At 56.1% G+C, this 18,299-nt stretch overlaps 7 protein-coding genes across 7 annotated transcripts; 4 read left to right on the top strand and 3 right to left on the bottom strand.

The window, feature by feature from the left end:
- The first annotated feature begins 1,937 nt into the window (after positions 1 to 1,937).
- Positions 1,938 to 3,672, top strand: H310_03251 (hypothetical protein). The gene has a single exon (XM_008867043.1). The coding sequence runs from the start codon at positions 2,022 to 2,024 to the stop codon at positions 3,609 to 3,611; it is 1,590 nt and encodes a 529-aa protein (XP_008865265.1). The 5' UTR covers positions 1,938 to 2,021; the 3' UTR covers positions 3,612 to 3,672.
- A 382-nt stretch (positions 3,673 to 4,054) lies between these two features.
- Positions 4,055 to 5,649, top strand: H310_03250 (hypothetical protein). Its single transcript, XM_008867042.1, has 4 exons — positions 4,055 to 4,792; positions 4,839 to 4,988; positions 5,036 to 5,278; positions 5,351 to 5,649. Exons 1-4 carry the CDS (start codon positions 4,100 to 4,102, stop codon positions 5,606 to 5,608), a joined length of 1,344 nt encoding a protein of 447 aa, XP_008865264.1. The 5' UTR covers positions 4,055 to 4,099; the 3' UTR covers positions 5,609 to 5,649.
- On the bottom strand, positions 5,587 to 8,287 carry H310_03249 (hypothetical protein). The gene is made up of 3 exons (XM_008867041.1): positions 6,920 to 8,287; positions 6,694 to 6,768; positions 5,587 to 6,638 (listed from the first exon to the last, which is right to left on the bottom strand). The coding sequence occupies exons 1-3, from the start codon at positions 8,256 to 8,258 to the stop codon at positions 5,605 to 5,607; spliced, it is 2,448 nt and encodes an 815-aa protein (XP_008865263.1). The 5' UTR covers positions 8,259 to 8,287; the 3' UTR covers positions 5,587 to 5,604.
- A 1,633-nt stretch (positions 8,288 to 9,920) lies between these two features.
- H310_03248 (TKL protein kinase) lies at positions 9,921 to 12,688 on the top strand. The gene is made up of 7 exons (XM_008867040.1): positions 9,921 to 10,366; positions 10,423 to 10,506; positions 10,560 to 10,622; positions 10,673 to 10,804; positions 10,863 to 10,928; positions 10,978 to 11,109; positions 11,162 to 12,688. Exons 1-7 carry the CDS (start codon positions 10,008 to 10,010, stop codon positions 12,588 to 12,590), a joined length of 2,265 nt encoding a protein of 754 aa, XP_008865262.1. The 5' UTR covers positions 9,921 to 10,007; the 3' UTR covers positions 12,591 to 12,688.
- Positions 12,689 to 12,911: 223 nt separating this feature from the next.
- On the bottom strand, positions 12,912 to 15,169 carry H310_03247 (hypothetical protein). The gene is made up of 3 exons (XM_008867039.1): positions 14,156 to 15,169; positions 14,008 to 14,093; positions 12,912 to 13,961 (listed from the first exon to the last, which is right to left on the bottom strand). Exons 1-3 carry the CDS (start codon positions 15,117 to 15,119, stop codon positions 13,092 to 13,094), a joined length of 1,920 nt encoding a protein of 639 aa, XP_008865261.1. The 5' UTR covers positions 15,120 to 15,169; the 3' UTR covers positions 12,912 to 13,091.
- Positions 15,170 to 15,509: 340 nt separating this feature from the next.
- H310_03246 (hypothetical protein) lies at positions 15,510 to 16,438 on the top strand. The gene has a single exon (XM_008867038.1). The coding sequence runs from the start codon at positions 15,525 to 15,527 to the stop codon at positions 16,008 to 16,010; it is 486 nt and encodes a 161-aa protein (XP_008865260.1). The 5' UTR covers positions 15,510 to 15,524; the 3' UTR covers positions 16,011 to 16,438.
- H310_03245 (hypothetical protein) lies at positions 16,251 to 17,341 on the bottom strand (the record flags this gene model as incomplete). Its single annotated transcript, XM_008867037.1, has 2 exons — positions 16,251 to 16,531; positions 16,609 to 17,341. The coding sequence occupies 2 exons, from the start codon at positions 17,339 to 17,341 to the stop codon at positions 16,251 to 16,253; spliced, it is 1,014 nt and encodes a 337-aa protein (XP_008865259.1).
- Positions 17,342 to 18,299: the final 958 nt, after the last annotated feature.

Genomic DNA, 18,299 nt, shown 5'->3' with positions numbered 1-18,299 from the left:
TATTTACAGAAATTCCGCTCGCTTGCCGGCATCCCATCCACGGTTTCCACTAGAATAGCAATGGTGCCAACCCATCTACCAACCCACCGGAGTCCGATCACGTAGAATTTGACTTGGTACCATTGCCATTCTCGAATTAATCTGGGTTGGTACCATTGCTATTCATTTGGAAACTGCGTATGTTGGGACTTGGGTTGGTACCAACTAACTGTAAAATTAATCTGCTCGTATTGTATCGAAAAACACGCTAAAAATACGAGTGGTGGGTACGAAGACTGTTTACACCCGATGTGCAAATGCATTCTAACGCACACATTGATCTCAATGCAACGAGAACAGTGACCACAACGCTTGGTCCTCCAAATAGCTTTATTCCGATGTATGTTTTGGGCATAACTGGATGAATGAACTCGAAACAGAGATAGTACTAGTACATACTACTAGTAATATATTAAATACAGCACCTACTTTCCAGGAGACTTGGACAGACAGACGCGGCATCGATTTTAGTACAGGATGCGGTTCAGGCGAGCAATTACAACGCGACAAACTCAAATGTCGCCAGAAGCTGTGGCTGGCAAACTTCATGTGGAGCGCCACTGTAGAAGAAGACTCCAGGAGCGCAAGAACGCGTTTTGATTCAATCGACGCCGTCATGTTCCAACGTGCTAGGGGGGTATCGCGCGCATGCAAACAGGGACTCGAATCCGACAAAATCGACGACGCCACCTTCACGAAGTATCGCTTGAGTTTGAGGTGCGGTTCACCCACGAGTATGACGACATGCCGGCATGACCCCCCTTTACGTTCCGTTGGCCAAGCACGGCGCCTGTCACACTTTATTTCCCGCGCGTGCATTCCTCGCATAGTTTGACTCCGTGTTGCATGGCGGATCGACATCGTGTGGAATTTTCACGTGTGAATTGCACGCCGTTGGTTTGCGCATCGTCCCTGGCACGGACCGCCGGACATCAACATGGGCTAGAGGTTGCCCCACCAAGAGCAAACTCCAACCACATTTTTTTGGCATTCCTGGTATATTTTGAATAGTAGGTGACTTTCACTTTGTCGAAACGAATCGAATACTCCATGTAGAGGATGAAGTAGTTGGTATCGCTTTTTTCCTCGACTTGACTTTGGAGAGAACGTTGCTTGTCGCTGGTTCACGCTGGGTTGTGACCATCTCGCGCGTCCTTGGAGGTGTGGGGGGATCTCCTGCCTCGAGGCCATTCTAGCGTCCTTTCACGCTGAACATGTCGACGAACGCTCGCAATCGACACGCTTTGGCACCCACACATGTCGTGGCAATGCAGAGGCGGCATCACCCTGTCCGTTCGGCCATGTCGCAACCAGCTGCACAAAACCAAATGCAAAGTATTCTGCCCAACCTGCTGGTCGTCACGTATGTCGCGACCCTTACACACGGTGGAGACGGCGGCGTCTGTGTGCTGGCGAGGTTTCCATGACCTCGTGGATGTCTGGTCAGCGTCAAGGTGGGCGAGGCAGAGCGAGAGAGAGAGAGAGCGCGTCTCTAGCTACTGTCGTGGCGATCCGCGCGTCCGTGGAGCTATGGCCCACGTCTCGAGCTAGCCGTCACGGTCCAACGGGCATGCACGGCGTGCGGCGCCGCCGCTGCTCAAGGTATGCGTCGTCCGATCCGAGACCACAGCTGGAATTGGCGAAATTGCTGCAATGTGTTTGGTTGGGCAGTGTCTTTCGCGTTTCCAGTGGGTACATACCAACGTTAAACCCAAACTACCCGAAATTTTGGAAGTAATATCCATTTTTGCCAGGTATACACCGTTTCACGTGGTTCACATGTATGCTTTTACCGACTTTGCCCAGCCGCGTCCCTCCAAGCCGCCACTTTACATTGGTGCATTTTACCCAATCAAACGAGGGGTAAAGTGCGCTATCCAGCAATATGCGGGTTCCACCGTCGTTGGCACCGCGAATTACATGCATGGGACAGATGGGTCGCCCCCGCTGCGGCGGTGGGAGAGCGCATTCAGCAATTTTCCATGGTTGCCGGTCCCGTGGTCGAAACCCCGACAGAGTCGGAGCTCGACGCCCGCGTGCCATCGGACACCTCTTTCCCGATGAAAGCTCGTACCTGGGTGATGACCCACAAGCGCACAGCTGCGCTCGTTGCAGCCCTCGCCGTTGTTGGCACGATCCTCGGCGCGATCACGGTGGAGCACACCCTGTTCACCAGCAAAGCGTCCCAGTCTGCCACCGCAATCTCGGGGGTGTGCTATGACTCGTACAACGCCGCCGACATGGAAAAGCACTTTGGCATGATCAAGCAAAAGTTCAACGCCGTGCGTACGTACCAGACCAAGCTCGGCAACAAGAACATGGCGGCCGCCGCGGGCCAAGTTGGCCTCAAAATTGCTGCTGGCGCGTGGCTCCGCAACGGAAACGACTGGAAGGCCGACGTCCAGGCGGCCATTGATGCCCACAAGCAGCACGGCAATGTCTTGGCCATCTACGTCGGCAACGAAGACCTCATGCATGGGATTGGCGCCGGGGAGATCATCTACGACATCGCAACGGCCAAGGGTATGGTGCGAGCAGCTGGAGTGAACATCCAAGTCGGCACGGTCCAGACGGATGGCATCTTTCTTGCCAACCCTGACCTTGCGAACGCTTGCGACACGATCGGAGTCAATATCTACCCGTTCTTCGGTGCATCAGACGACTCATGGCGAACACCGGTCAAGGACCTGACCGTGCGCTGGAATGCCATTGCCGCCAAGTACGGCCACTTGAACCCGCGTTTGACGGAAACCGGGTGGCCGTCCGGCGGCGGCAACAACGGCCCGCACGTGAGCAACTGGGATAACGCCAAGTCGTACTTTGAATCGTACTCGGACTGGGCTCGCGGCAGCGGCGGGGACGCTTCCTTCTACTTTATGTTCCACGACAACCCAAGCAAGGGCGGGTTTGAAGCGAACTTTGGGATTTCGGACCCCAACGGTGTGTTTAAGTTCAACGTGGCTCCGGCCCCGGCCCCCCCGGCTCCCACGCCTCCTCCCACCGCGCCGCCGACCCCGCCCCCCACTGCGCCCCCTACCACGACCCCCCCGCCGACGGAACCCCCCACCACGACCCCTCCCCCCACTACTCCAGTTCCCACTCCTGAGCCCACAACGTCGGCCCCGGCGAACAACGGCACAACCACGCCCGAACCGACTAACTCGACGTCTCCGGAATCCACGGCTTGGAACAGCACTGACGTCGCGAATGGCACTCTGGTCGATAGTTCGACGACTATTCTCATGGACTCGAATACCTCGTCCTTGGATCTGCCTCAAGCGCCCAACGGCGGTGCGAATGGAGCACCGGTTCCAGCGGGCGGCAGCAGCGATTCGGCCAGCGTGAACGGCGTTGTGCTCAACTCGGGGGAAGAGGACAGCGCCCCGACCATGTCCATCCTGCTTGCGAGTGTCGCTGCGGTCGGTGCCGCCGCCGTGATTGCGCTGATTGTGTACAACCGCCGCATGGCAGCCATGAATGACTCGAAGGACGACCTGGAGCGGTACGACTCGTCGTCCCGCGACTTTGGCTCGATCTTGCAGACCGGGCAAAGCCAGATTGCGATTTTGTAGTCTGTTGCCGCGCGTAGTTGTTCCAGTATTGTAAATATTGTGTGTCGTTTTTATTCCTCTCTTTTTTGGAGTATTTTTTACTACAATTTATTCGCAAAATGCACCGTAAAAAGCCAAAAGTTCCAATCTTCGTGTACAGAAAGCAAGGTGGCGTTGGTTTACTCTGCCCATTCTGCGTAAACACGGCCTACAACTTGAAAGACTTGCAATGCCGTGCAGCATGCAGTCCAGAGCCTTGGTCGCGGTGCCGCGTCGACATGCCAACCAAAACCAAAGGCAATATGTACGACGTACGGAATACACAATTTTTGACATGGAAGGGCAAATAGAGGAAGATTGGTTTTCCGGAAAAACGTTCTTACCATACAAAGCGAAAGTATAAACCTGCGGTGGTGGGGCTCATGACTATCCGGATGATGACCGGGGTTTTGGCATATGTGGCACTCACCCATCTTCCGTCGGATTGCCTTGCGCGACTCGGCAGAACCATGTCCGTGTCCCAGTTCTACATCCTGAGCAACCGTGGGGACGCCATCATCTCGTCCGACTTCCGCGGCGACGTGCCAAGCGACAGCGCCGAGACGTTCTTCCGTAAGGTCAAGTTTTGGGACAAAGGGGATGCGCCTCCGACGTTCAACATCGACGGCGTCAGCTATTTGTACGTCAAGAAGAACGGGCTGTATTTTGTAGCGACGACGCGGTACAACTTGTCGCCGGCGTATATCCTCGAGCTGTTGTCTCGTCTATGCCGCGTGTTCAAGGACTATTGCGGCGTGCTGTCGGAGGAAACGCTGCGAAAGAATTTCGTCTTGTGCTACGAGCTGCTTGACGAAACGATGGACTTTGGGTATGCCCAAGACACGTCGACGGAAGGTTTGAAGGCACACGTGCACAACGAACCGATCTTGGTCGGCGAAGCGCTGCAGGCAAAGGAACGCAACTTTTCATCCGTGATGAGCCGCCAGACCAACATCAAGGCGGCCAACGCTGTGCGGAAACCTGTTGCGAACGGCCAGCAAACGTCCAAGAAGGCCGAAAACGAGCTCTTTTGCGATATTCTCGAGCGTCTCAATGTTGTGTTTTCTCCAAACGGCCAAATGCTCAACTCGAGCATCGAGGGCAAGATCCAGATGAAGTCGTATCTTCAAGGCAACCCAGAGCTCCGCCTCGCGCTCAATGAGGTGCGATCCACTTGGTGAATACGCCAGGGACAAATTCCGTTTGTAGGACCTGCTCATCGGCGCCCACAATACCCGCGGCGGCAACACGTACGGCCACGTCGTGCTGGACGATTGCAACTTCCACGAGTGCGTCCAGCTGGACGAATTCGAGCGCGATCGCGTACTGACGTTCACGCCTCCGGACGGCGAGTTCACGGTTGGTGTCTTTCCACGTGGTTGCCGTCGCCAACAGCGTCCTTGTAGGTCATGAATTATCGCCTGACGGGTGAATTCCGTGCACCATTCAAGATCTTTCCGTACGTGGAGGAATCGAGCCCGACCAAGGTCGAAGTCGTCCTCAAGATCCGCGCCGATATGCCCGATACCAACTACGGCGCGAACGTGATCATCCGGTTCCCCGTTCCCGCGTCGACGCAAAGCGTGACCACCGACTTGGGCAACAACGGGGCCGGGCAGCTGGCCGAGTACCGCGAAAACGAAAACCAGGTACTATCCTGTGCAGATCGATATCGCGCTTGGCACTTGGTGTGTCGCTGATTTTGACGGCATCGTGTGTAGGTTCGATGGGCGATTAAGCGATTCAACGGCGGGGCCGAGTTCACGCTGCGTGCCAAGATCACGCTCAAGGAGCCGAACCCGCACGTCCGCCGCGAAATCGGCCCGATCTCGATGAACTTTGAGATCCCCATGTACAACGTGTCGACGTTGCAAGTGCGATACCTGCGCATCCCAGAACACGCGCGCCATCCCAACTACGTGTACAAGCGCTGGCTCCGCTACGTCACGCAGTCCAACTCGTACGTATGTCGTGTTTAGTTCTTTACCACGGGTAAGAGAGCACCATTGTGGGTTGGAGAGGCTTTGTCGTCGACGCCCGGGTCGACAAGTGCGGGCGACGACTCGTGGGGATGGCTGGTGGGGGACGCTGTCTTGGTGGGGTTGGGACATGTGGACGATGCGGCTTGCGGGCCTATCGATGGACACGCCGCCTGGACTTGCTCGTACAGCGGACGCAATCTTCGTTGAAACCACGCCGCGTTGTACCAAACGGCAGCAAGATCCATCGATTCACTCGTGAGACTTGACAGCAACTTGGTCGCGGTCTGCGTGACGCGGTCGAGATCAGTTGTCCAGTGGGCGAGGAGTCTAGCCGCGGCGACATGCATGGGCTCGAGGGGAAAAAGACCAGCGGACACGGTCTCGTCCGATACGACATCGTCGGCTGCAACAACTCGAGCGCCTCGGAGAGCAGCCGGCAGCCAAATGGAATCCAACACGAGAGGAATCAACATGGATTTGTGCTTGGAGTGGAGGATGGCGTGCGTCAGAGTATGCAGAAACACGGGGTCTTTGACAAATGCGTCGTCGACGTGGTCTCCCATCGACGTCACGATCGCCTTGACAAACGCAAGGGGCCAGTGGTCGTGGATTGCAACCACGATGATTTGCCGCACGACGCTCTTCAGGTGGGACCCACCGTTCGCCCACAACACCTTCCACCCGCCGTCGTCGATCGACGACGCGTTGGTCGAGAGCAAGGTCGGGTGCTGATGGAGGAGGCGGTAGCGGCAGTACAGCGGAAGCGCCACGCGAAGGCTGAGGACGGGAGGAGATCGCAGAACATACTCTTGCTTCCGCACCATGCGCCGCAACGACCCGACGTTTCCCAGCTGCAGCAACTGGACCACACCGCGCACCATGGGGTCGTCCGTGGGAAAGCTCCCGCTTGGAGTGCGATGGAGAGTTTGCCACAGCACGTCAAATAAGAGCGCTTTCACGATCGGGTCGGACAGGACCAAGACGATGTCGGCGAGCAATGGGTCGCATTCGCCTTCAAACACCATGCCTTCGGAATGAATCGAGGTCAGATGCTTCGGTGAGAATGTTGGAGGGTCCCGCACCTGACTTTTCCGTGTCGTTCGCGTCCGTGGCAGGCATGGCGCCACTGCTTCCCAGCAAACACGTTGGCGCTGACTCTACCGATGCAACAACGCTTCAATTCCCCTGGACTAGCGTTCATGTCACACAAATGGAACGACATGCCCCCGACGCCACGGCGCGGTGGCTGTGACGCCATTCAAAACGCAAAATCGATCCCATGCAGTTGCCCGTCGTAACGATGCGTACCGGCCTGGGCAGCGGCAGCCGCTGCCTTGTCGATCCAGCCGGCGCTGAGCTTGTCGAGGCGTTTGGCTTCTTTGTGGTAGATCGTCGTGTCTGGGTTGTATGTGGTGCAGTTGGTAAAGATGAGCCGCATGTCGGCGGCAAACGCGGCAAGGGTGCGGTACTTGAGCTGGTGGACGTTGTGGCGGAGAGTTGAGATATCCATGGGGTATTTGATTACGTCGTGATAGCCCTCGACGTCGGTAGGGACGGGATCGGCAAAGATACGTCGGCTATCGGCCTTGGCGAGTTGGTCCACGAGTTTCAAGAGCGTTTCCTTGGGGATCATCGGGGGTGGATCGTTTGCGGCCAAGTCCTTTCGCGGCAAGTCGCGCAGCCGCAGCCGGCGCACCGTCATGAGCAATTCCGTGACGTTGTTTCGATCCATCGCGTCCCGCCGTTTGACGGCATGGTCCAAGATCCAAATGAACTTGTGCAGAGGATCGGTGCGTACGAGCGGCGTCGCGAGGTCCCGCTGAACGTTCGCGATGTCATTCCGCAGTGACCCGATCAAGGACGCGAGATAGACGTAGTCCTTCGAGTTGGCTGACGATGAAGGAGCGTCGTGGCCAGGAATGGAGCCGGCAGCGGCAATCGTTCGTAGGATGTCCACGCATTGCAAGTACAACTCGGAGGAGTCGCCGATCATCGAGACAAACGTGGCGAGCACTGGGTCTTGCTTTCGCCGGTCTTCTGGAGACGGTAGGTGGTGGTGGTGGTGTCCATGGCTAGATGATGACACATACAGCGAGTACGGGGACGGATCATCCGCTGACGTGAGCATGAGCGCGTCCAGTTTGTGCTTGATATAGGCTCCGACAATCTTGTCGACTTCGAGGCGGAGTTCGTGTGGCGCAATGGCCCAGATACGACGCTTCACGTGCACGGGCAAATGCTCCAAGAGCGACCGGTTGTCGTGGTCGCACAGCTCATGAAGAAACGAAGCCGGTGTCGATGTTTGCGTCGACAGGACTGCGATCGGAATCGCGCGCAGCTCGCGCATTTCCAGGTACGGAAACGTGAGCTCGAGTAGTTTCTGCAGCTGGGTTTCAGTCATTTGTTTGCTGTGGATGCGTTTGAGCAAGGTGGCCACCATTGTGTCGAGCAGCTTGGAATGGGTTTCGCTCCGTCGACACCCGAGGAGATCCAACAATTGCAAGGACGCACTCGTCGTATTTTCTTTCAGGCCATACTGCTTCTGGAATGATACAATGACTTCTTCCGGTTGGGTTGCTGTGCGAAGGATGTCCTGCAGCATCGCACCGCCGTTGCTGCCAAGCATCGTCAGGTCCTCCGCCGCCATTGCCGTCGCGGCGCACAGCGGTCCCCGAAACCTTTCAAACTCAATACGATCCCACTTCCCTAGTATCCTGCCAAATATAGTACTCTCCTCAAACCGGACATTTATCCGGAATTTCCTGCCCTCCACCCGATGCTCATGGTTTGTTGAGACAGCCAAGTTCATTTTGAGATTTGTCTGGTTAGACGGCTTGAGGTCCGCTGCGTACGGGCCCCGTGCGTGCGCAGCGGTGTACCACCCGACGGGGATAAAGGCCAAGATAGAGGCAACTTCTAGGGATCACTTCGGATGTCATCGGAAGAAGCGGTTTTCACGAAGTTCGACATTTCGAATCGTACGTTTCAGCATTTTTGCGTGCAGGTGGACCGCGCAGTGTGGTGGAACCGTGCACGCGTCTTTTCTTTCTCGCCTCCGGAGATTTGTATGTCGCCAACTGCGATTAAACTTTGAAACGCGAACGACCTCGATCTCCGGAGACTCATACACAATATGCGAGTTCACAGAGTGGACAAAGGTCGCACAAAAGCCTCCTTCGTCAGTGAAAGAGATGTTGCTCGGTCGAGTTGAAAGCAGGTGCCTCGCCAAACATATTATGGTGCAGCAGCCCTGGCTTTGGCTGCCTGACACTACGTAGCCAGAAATGCGTCTGCGCTACCGCTCACTTCCCCATACGCTGGGCGCGTCATTAACTTGTCAAGTCAGCGTATACCGACGAATCCTCCCAGCTGAGGCATGACCCTCCTCTCTGCGGCGGCGATTGTCCAAGGCGATATTTTTCATACTGATGAAGTATCCGGATAGAGAGTTCAAAATAGTTGTGTACAAATCCTGACATATGGGTTGTGCTCCACGTAAGGATTGAATTAGTCAGTGGTAGCTCATCCGTATGCGTAACCGGATGTGATACCAATTCCGATAAGAAGACGATTCGACCTGAGTTTCATGAAACGACAGAAAAATTCATCCAGTCACGATTTTGTGGGCAGAGTGTTTTGCTATTTTTTGATTGGACAAAATGAAGCCATCATCGACAACTACAAGAGATAATTCTGCTCAATGACCGAGAGTTGATTGGACTTGGGTGCACCACGACTTGCTTGCTCAAACGAACGAACGATCCGTAATGTTGGCCTCACTTTCCCACATTCACATTGAATCATCGCGATGCCACCCCTGGTGCTACATGAAGCCACTTTGAGCTTTTGAGTGACCCCAAAACGACCACAGCATTTTCGCGTCCGTCGAACCATCATTCTACGAGAGGTGGTTGCCCTCTGTGTCGGGTACTTTCCATGGTGGATATCAAGCAATTGTCTTGCAACGTCTGGGGATTCCGGCATGGAATCCCGACGCCTCAACGGCATGTCCCACCTGCATGGCGTCATGCGATTTTTTACAACGTTTCGGTAAGGCTGGATGAAATGACATACGAAATGTGAGTTATATTTTAGCATGACGACATTTGTGTCCCATGTCGTCGTGAATTGAAAATTCCCACGAACAATCGAAGTTGTCATTTAAAAATAGCGTATCATATCCTTTTCTTCGTCGTGGCCAAGGGGGACTCCCTTTGGCTCCATCGAATGTTTTTTTGCTTTAGTTTTATATTTGCGCACACGTACTGTGATACGCCGATTTTATTTTTCCAAAAATGGCTACTGGGTGCATTTTTTCGTCGCTCGTGGGGTGACTCAGCAGGCAGCCCCTTCGACCCGACGCACATACACGCACACGTCCACAGCTACACTTTGGATGCGCTGGTCGGTGGTAGTGGTGGCATGGGTCGCCGTGTTCGACCTCCCGACAACGTCCGCGACCGTGTGGCAAGGCAACATCGTCGGAAACGGCACGTGCCACATCAATCGGCTGTGCAATGTGTCGGCGCCGACGTTGACGACCAAATGCGCGGGAGTCGAGTTTGACCAAGCGAATTGGGTCAAACCCGACGACGTCACGTGCGTGTGGTTTCCGAACGGCACGGTGTGGCGCGGCATGAATCGGACGCGGTATTCGCCATTTGTCGGGTCTGACACGCGCAACGTCAAGAACGAAATCCGCGGCGGCATCCATGTCTCGATCGTGGAATCGTGGCCCAACTCGGCGCATCTCCTGTACGTGCCGCTCCTATCCTGTCGACTCCAGCTAACATCGCTTTGGACGGGTGCAGCATCTTGAACAACCTTGGCATCGACACCATTCCAGACGACTCGTCCGTCGACGCGAATGGAGTGGAGCTCCTCGCGCTCCAAATGTTCGCATACTTGCTCGTGCCGATCGAATTGTGGCTGACTGGGCCCCATGTAGCCAACTCGACGGGAACAACCTGACCAAGTTTGACTCAAAGCTCAGCGCATGGACAAAGGAGCTGTACGTGTCGCCCACTACTGCACGACGGATGAGGTCTCAAGCGTCGGTAGGGTCGTCCCGAACAACCGCATTCAACTGGTCAACTTGACGCGAACGAATCTTGGCCTGGTGTACCTTCAAAACAACTCCATCTCGGATACAGTCATGGAGCGAGCCGACCTGCCACGTTCCCTCACGGAACTGTACGAACTCGAATCAACTTGCACACGTGACATGACGTGGATCGATGGGTTGGCGTAGATCGTTGGCCGGCAACAACTTGACCATGCGATCGTTGTCGTGGCTGCCCCCTGGGCTCAAAACGCTGTACGAATCTTCCCGCTTGCCTCGTCCCGTGCTCACGATTCCGCCCCAGGCTCCTCGACAACAACACGATTACGACCCTGCCGCCACTTGCGTCGTGGCCAGCGTCGTTGACGAACCTGTCGTTGCAACACAACGCGCTGACGGAACTCACGGCCAACTTTCCCGCGAATTTATCGTGGCTGTACGTGATGTAGCGCCCGTCCACCGCGTTCGTCCTCATGTTTGTTGAACAGGTGCCTCGGCGGCAATCCGATCCAGACAGTGTACGCGAACGCGTCGCAGTTTGACCTGCTCTCGCGGCTCAGCAACACCGCCCCCACGTCCCTCGTCTCGACTGTTCCGCTCCACAGCGACGACTTGTGCCACAACATTTTCTCCACCGTCCCCTCCAACGCGTCCTGCCACGGGCACGTCCGGACAGAGCTCTTGTTTGGCACGTTTCCTATCTGCATCTTACCAGACAGCAGGGCGGCGCCAGAGACAACATTGCCGCCGCCGTCCGTGGTCGCGATAGTCGCCCACACCACGTCGACGCTCACGGCGTGGTCGATCGCGTTGGTTGCGCTTGGGACTGTCGGCGCGATCGCTGTAGTCATTTGCGTCGTTGTGTGCTGCCGGCGACGTCGCCAGAGGCTGTACGTCCCTCCGTCGCCGAAAATTCCGTGGTACGATGAACAGCACGACGTCCGCCTGTCGCCCGTCACGTGTCGGCTCCACTTGGACGTTCGATTTGAAGACCAGTTTCTGCCGTTCCGCATCCCGGCCACGGCGATCGAGCGGCGCCGCGTCGTTGCGCGCGGTGGGTTTGGCATTGTGTACGAAGCGCTGTGGTCGCAATCGACGGACCCGCTCGTGCAAGTCCCTGTCGCCCTCAAGCGGCTGCTTCCGACCCACGTCGACGATGCAGCGATTGTTGACGACTTTATGCACGAGATCCGAGTGTACTCGACGCTCGACCACCCCAACATCGTCCACTTTTATGGCATCGCATGGACCAACATCTCCAACTTGGCCATCGTGATGGAGTTCATGCCGCGGGGCGACGTCTGGTCGTTGCTGTTGAACGCGCCGCCGACGCCATGGCACATGCCCCTCGGCCCTTCGCCCCACACGTCCAAGTACTCGATCGCGATCGATGTCCTCCACGCCCTCGTGTACCTCCACTCGCGTCAAGTCATCCATCGTGACATCAAGGCCAGGAACGTTCTGCTTAGTGAAACCATGGAGAGCAAACTGACCGACTTTGGCACGAGTCGCGGGCGCCTCGACCTCACCATGACAGCCGAGATCGGGACCGCGGCATGGATAGCGCCTGAAGTCCTCAAAGGCGTCCGGTACACGGAGCAGGCCGACATTTACTCGTTCGGCGTGCTGCTGTCCGAGCTGGACACGGTCATGATGCCGTACGCAGACCTGTGCAACCAAGACAAGAACGCAAGTGTGAGCATGACTCGCACCCGCATTGCGGTCCTCGTTATCAACGGAGACATTGCGCCGTCGTTTCAAGTGGCGAGTCCGATTCGCCTTGTCGCGTCGCAGTGCCTTCGGTACAATCCCGACGAACGGCCAACAGCCCAACAGGTCCTCGACATGCTTTGCAACATGCAAACCAACTCGACGCGCCTGTGGCAGCCATCCAACGCGCCGGAACGTACCAAGTAGAGGGCGGAAGAGGGGTTTGCCGTCTTGCATGACGCTTCCATGTCGTTATTTAATCTCAAAGCCATCTCGCTCGCCTGTTTCTGGCTGCGTGCCATGTTTGCCCAACGAGTCGCTTGTGGGTCTACTACACCTAGGTGCAAGGCGAACCCGTCCTCACAAAGAGCCACAAACTTGGCCAGCATGCGACTGTGCTGGCAGAGGGGCCTGCGCCTTGAAGTGGTCGGTCGGGAAAATCGGGTCCAACCGCCAAGCCTCCCCTGGCCTGCGTGTGCATGATGTCGTTTGAGTGAAGCGCGGCACGAAGGCGCAGGTTGAAGTGATCGAACTTGTCCAAGGCTGCGTTCGAGAGCGTCGTGCGCGCAACGAGTCGGTCGGTTTGCACCACTGCCATGCAAACTTGGCGCGATCGTCCCACCTATCTCGACGCAACACACACGCCACGGATCCTGTCCATGCATTACGCAAGTGCATTCTATTTACTTGCCAACGTGCCTTGTCACGTTAGTCGACCTTGATCGAGGCGTAAATTTTCTTGGTGAACCACAGCGACGCCATGACACCCACGGTGCCGCAGAGGAGCGAGAGCGCGCCCGACACGATCGACATGTACCCAAAGTACAACATGGACCCGATGAAATTTTCGACGTCGAGGCGGGTCCAGTAGTAATAGGTCGAGTACAGCATGACGTAGCCGCCGCACGCGCCCGACACGATGAAAGATCGCCACCACCAGTTGTAGTCTTCGCCGCACAGTTGAAAGTACGTGAGGACGATCGTGATTTCCATGCACGTCCCGAGGAGAATCACAAAAGAGAGGAGCAGGAACCCGTACACGTAGTAGTAGTGGTCGGTCCAGATCGACGTCAGGACGAAGAAGAGCTCGACAAAAATCGCGCCAAACGGGAGGATCCCGCCGACAGCCGCCGTCATCGTGTTCGTCATGTACCACGGCTGCAGTGGAATCGGGCGAGGGATGTTGCTCGTCGCGACGGGAAACTCCATGGCGGGCTGGCGAAAGCCGTAGAACGCGCCGAGAAAAACCAGTGGCACCGACACACCAAACCACATCACGATCAACAGCACCATCGACCCAAACGGCACGGCCGCGTCCGACCCGGCGCCCCACACAAACAAGTTGAGCAAAAAGAACGTGGCAAACATGAGTCCCGGGAATAACGTCGACGTCATGATCGTGTTGAGCTGCCATCGCTTGCCCTTGAACAGCTTGTACATGCGCGACGACGCAAACCCGGCAACCATGCCCATCAAGACAAAACACACGAGAAGGGCAATCATGAGCTTCCCGCGGTTCGACGGCGCCAGGAACCCCACGGCCGCAAAGAACAGCGTCACCATGGACATACCGAGCAACTAGACAAGTTAGTAGTACCCATGCCGCAATTCGTTGCGTGAATACCTGGAACCCGGTCCCAATCATGACGCAAAACAACATGGGTTGCGTCGACGGCGGCCGGAATACGTCTGCGTGCACGAGCTTCCATCCTACCAGTACAACAACATGCTCGTCAGCGTTGTCGAGTGACATGTGAAAGAAATATATGTACCAGATTCTTCGCGCTCCTCCATGCGCTCTTCCTCAGTCGGGACGCGGTTGTACCTCGAAATGTCGCGGTGGAGCGATCGCATGAGAATCATCCCGACCATCCCGCTCAGAAACAGCACAATCAAGAGCGCGTTGATGATGGAGAACCAGTGGACTTCGTCGCTGCCACTGCCGACCTCAAAGTACACGTCCCACCGCGTGCGCCACGTACGTTCGTTGTCCTCGACCCATTCGACGCTATACGTCCACGTCACTTCGACGTCCTTGTCTGGGGTTTCCAGCAAGTACAATCCCTTGGGCTCGTTCACGGACGGCTCGCACACACTCATCCGTGCAGGCGATTCGCCCGCGACCAAGTGCTTCGAGTTGTAATTGTAACTCTGAGGCTCCACGGCAAAGTCCACGATGCGTCCTTCGTCCGGGTTCGGCGTCGTAAAGTCGTCCATGTTGTTGTACGAGATGCGAATCGTGACGTGGTTGTGTAGACGCGGCGTCTTGTCCACCAACTTGTCGAATTCACCAAGGGGGAATCCGAGTTCGAGGGATTCGTCGGTTCTGACGCTCGCCGGCATGTTGTCCACGATCCAGTTGACCCGATACTTTTCCTGCACCATCGTCGCAAACTTGTGGATTTGTTTGGCGTTGTACGTCGTCGTACACAGGACAGCGCACTTCTTCGGTTCGAGGAACTTGAGCACGTACGGCGAGTTCTCGATGCGATTCGCCGTCAAGTACTCGCCGAGGTTCTCGCTCTTGTACTCGATCTCCTTGGGCGTGCAGAATGGGAGGTTGTAGTACTCTATCGGTAGCAACGTTTCGCGTGACGTCAGCGAGTTCACGAACAACGGGACGTCGTCGCCGCGCTTGTACGTCACCATCTGAACTCCCGGCAAGTAGAACGAAGATACTGCATGCATGAGAACCAGCAGCGCCGCGCCGCTTCTCGCAGTCACAGACCCCACCATGATTGTTTCGATGCCTCACTTCGCCGACCCGACGAAACACTGAATGGGTGCACAAGAATATAGAGAAATAGAACTTGATTTTTGTATGACACATCTTCTGCTCGAAAAAAATTCCGTCGGCCAATAAAACCTCGCCAACTCACGTCACATATTCACTTGGAGAGGTTTCCATCACACCACCAGATATCCCCGCATCCAGCTCGTGCTCAAGACCCAAAAGTTTATCCTTTGCAAGTCTAACAACGCTTAGCGCAGTAGGTGCGAGCGCCGTAGATGGCCCTTTATCTGTCGCTGAGGACGGTTGTGCTTCGGAAGTTGCATTCAACTGTCGAAATCAATATTCTATCCATCTATCTATTTATACAAAATATAAAATTCCATAGGTGAGCATGTGGCCACCATGTGATGACGATGGCGCTCCGTTGGACGAGTACCCGTCTGGCCGACCTGACGGCTGTCCAGGCTTACAAGATCCTGCAGCTCCGATGTGAGGTGTTCATCGTGGAACAGAACAGCGTCGTGCTGGAGGTCGATGGACGCGACCTCCTCGATTCCTGTGTCCATGTCATGGGTTGGGACGACGACGACAACCTGATGGCATATGCGCGGGTCCTGGGGCCGGGCACCATCGAAGAAAGCCAAAAAGTTCCAGTAATTGGCCGCGTCGTGACGCATTCAAAAGCCCGAGGTAACGGCGTGGGCAAGGCACTTATGCTGGAAGCCATGCGTGCTAGCGAAACCAACTGGCCCGGCCTTGGGTGCCAACTCGGAGCTCAAGCGTACTTGGAGTCGTTCTACGCAAAGCTAGGGTTTAAACGGATGGCGGACGTAGAGCCGTACGAGCACCACGGCATCCCCCATGTCGAAATGCGACGACTACCAACCAAGTAACGAAAGCGACGCCATCGACCTCAGTTGCTTCATTTGTCTTGCCTCAAAATGCACGCGACTTGGGCCAAAAGGCCATACGAACCAGGCGCTGCAAAGTCCTTTGCAAGCCTCGTGTCGAAAAGTTTTGTTCGCATTGTAGGAGCGCGGTAGACGGCAAGATTGCGGATGGATGTCACTGCAGCTTCGTCCATTTTGAACAGTTCCCTCCAACCGCTGCATGCAGAGCTACGCGAGCAAGCGTCACGATGATGCATCTGTGGCGCGTTCATCGACGTGGATGTGGAGCCCATCGAAGGCCAGCTCGACGTCGATGCCACACGCCGCGCGTCGCTGCACCAACTGCGCCTGGTGCATGGAATAATCAATGGAATGCCCCATGCCCACGAGGTACGCCTTGCGTGGTTGGATCCTTTCAAGACACTGGAGAGCTTCGGGAAGGCTCATATGCGTCGGATGCGACTGTGACACGTGCAACGCGTCCAGGAACATCACGTCGATGGGTGGGCCGTCCAGCAAGTGGGCTTGAGTTTCGACGGTGAGGCGGCTCACGTCCGAAATGTACACGATACGCCGACCAATCTCGTGGCCAAACTCGAACCCATGTAGTCCGCGCCGTGCCACACTGGCAGCGCTTGGAAGGTCAACGAGCTGCCTTGGATCGCAAACGAAGTCACCCCCGTGTCGTTGAAATGGACCTGCTGCAACTTGCTTGTCCAAAGCACAGTCGACGGCAACTTCGTCGATGTATGGTCTGGGAACAAGTAGCTAAACTGGGTTGTGATATCGCGGCCTGTTTGACGGCTGCAATGCACGGGCAGAACCGCCAGGCCAGACGATGGCGCGCGGCGCTGGATGTCGCGCGGGTCGTCCAAGCCAAAGCAGGCATCCGCGTGGCTGTGAGTGAGCACAACGGCGTCGACGAGAGGCGGGATTTCAGACGGAACGCAGCAGCGAAGAAAACTCTCGCGGAACGTCTTTCCGCAGTCGATGAGGATGTGGAACCCTTGATGCTTGACGAGGAGACTCGGATTGCCGCGCCGATTGCGTGAGTTTGGATTTGCATGGGCCTCAGGACACACGGGGCAGTTGGGGTTCGTGACGAGGCACCGGATCGACGGCACCGACGTCGACGGCCCACTGCCCAGGACGTACAGATCAATCGACGACTTGGACGACATGGAGGTGCTGTGGCTGCTTCGAGCGCGCATTACAGCGGTGGTGGTCACCTGGAACCAAGCGTTCGAGTCCTGCAGATTCGTCGGCCGACGAACCGCGTCGTGCCAGAGCACGGCACTGCGGTGGAGGCGCTGACGAGGTCGAACAACCAACATCACCCAACGACGGAAATGGATCAAAATGACACGACCAATCGCTGTAGCATCTCATGCGTCACGACCACCCCACCTAGCAATCTTGCGACGCCATCCACTCGACGTCCTTGTCGCACATTATTGCTTCGCCGCTCAGAGTTGTGTCTGGTCGTCTGGTCGACTGGAGCTCATTTGTTCTTTTGTCCGTTTGGGTCAAGGAATTGTTGTCGCTTCGGCCTTGCGTGGTTCTTGCTTCAAACGTCGCGACGAATCGCACCGAGCGCATTGATTCCCCACGATGTCGTCCACGGCAGTTGAAGCCTCTTGGCGGTCTAGCCCTGTACACGGTAGTTCACGAAGGTAAGTGGCAGATCCAATGGCATGCTCCATCCTCTTGTCCTTGCTCGCTGCTCTCTGCTTTGCACCATCCGGCTCGTTAGCATACAGTTGCCACGGGCGGGTCGAGTTGGCTTGCATGGCGAAGCATGTCGAGGAACTGTTGGGCTGCTGGCCGTTCCTCGGGAATGCCGCCATGGCACTGCATGCGTGTCTCCTTAGTATGAATAGAGAAGCGCATCGAAACAATTCTTATGTGTATTCGATACTGCATGGGCCAACTTTACCAATGCCGCAAGTTGATAGTCGTGGAAGCATGGAATATCATCGAGATGACAATACGGCCAAGTGGAACAAACAGGAGCAAACTGTCCATCTAATTCATTTGATAGCAGGTTGACATCTCGGCCATCGACAGCCACTTCAAATCATCATGAGCACGTCCAGTAAGGTGTACTCCACCATCCATCGGCAAACATAGCCATGCGTTGCCTGTATGGGCTACTTTTCCATAGCATGAAGTCGAGGTCGCTTGGTACCGTCGTGTAGCCGCCATCCCGGCGACACCACGCGTTCTCCGTCTTGCTTCCCGCGACAATCGCCGCGACGTCTCCCGTGCTGCTGTCAACGACAGCGATGCCAT

Source organism: Aphanomyces invadans (genome assembly GCF_000520115.1).
Source record: "Aphanomyces invadans strain NJM9701 unplaced genomic scaffold supercont1.5, whole genome shotgun sequence".
NCBI classification, from domain to species: Eukaryota; Oomycota; class Saprolegniomycetes; order Saprolegniales; family Verrucalvaceae; genus Aphanomyces; species Aphanomyces invadans.
Note: the sequence above shows the minus strand (reverse complement) of the source record. Positions and strands in the feature narration are given on the sequence as shown.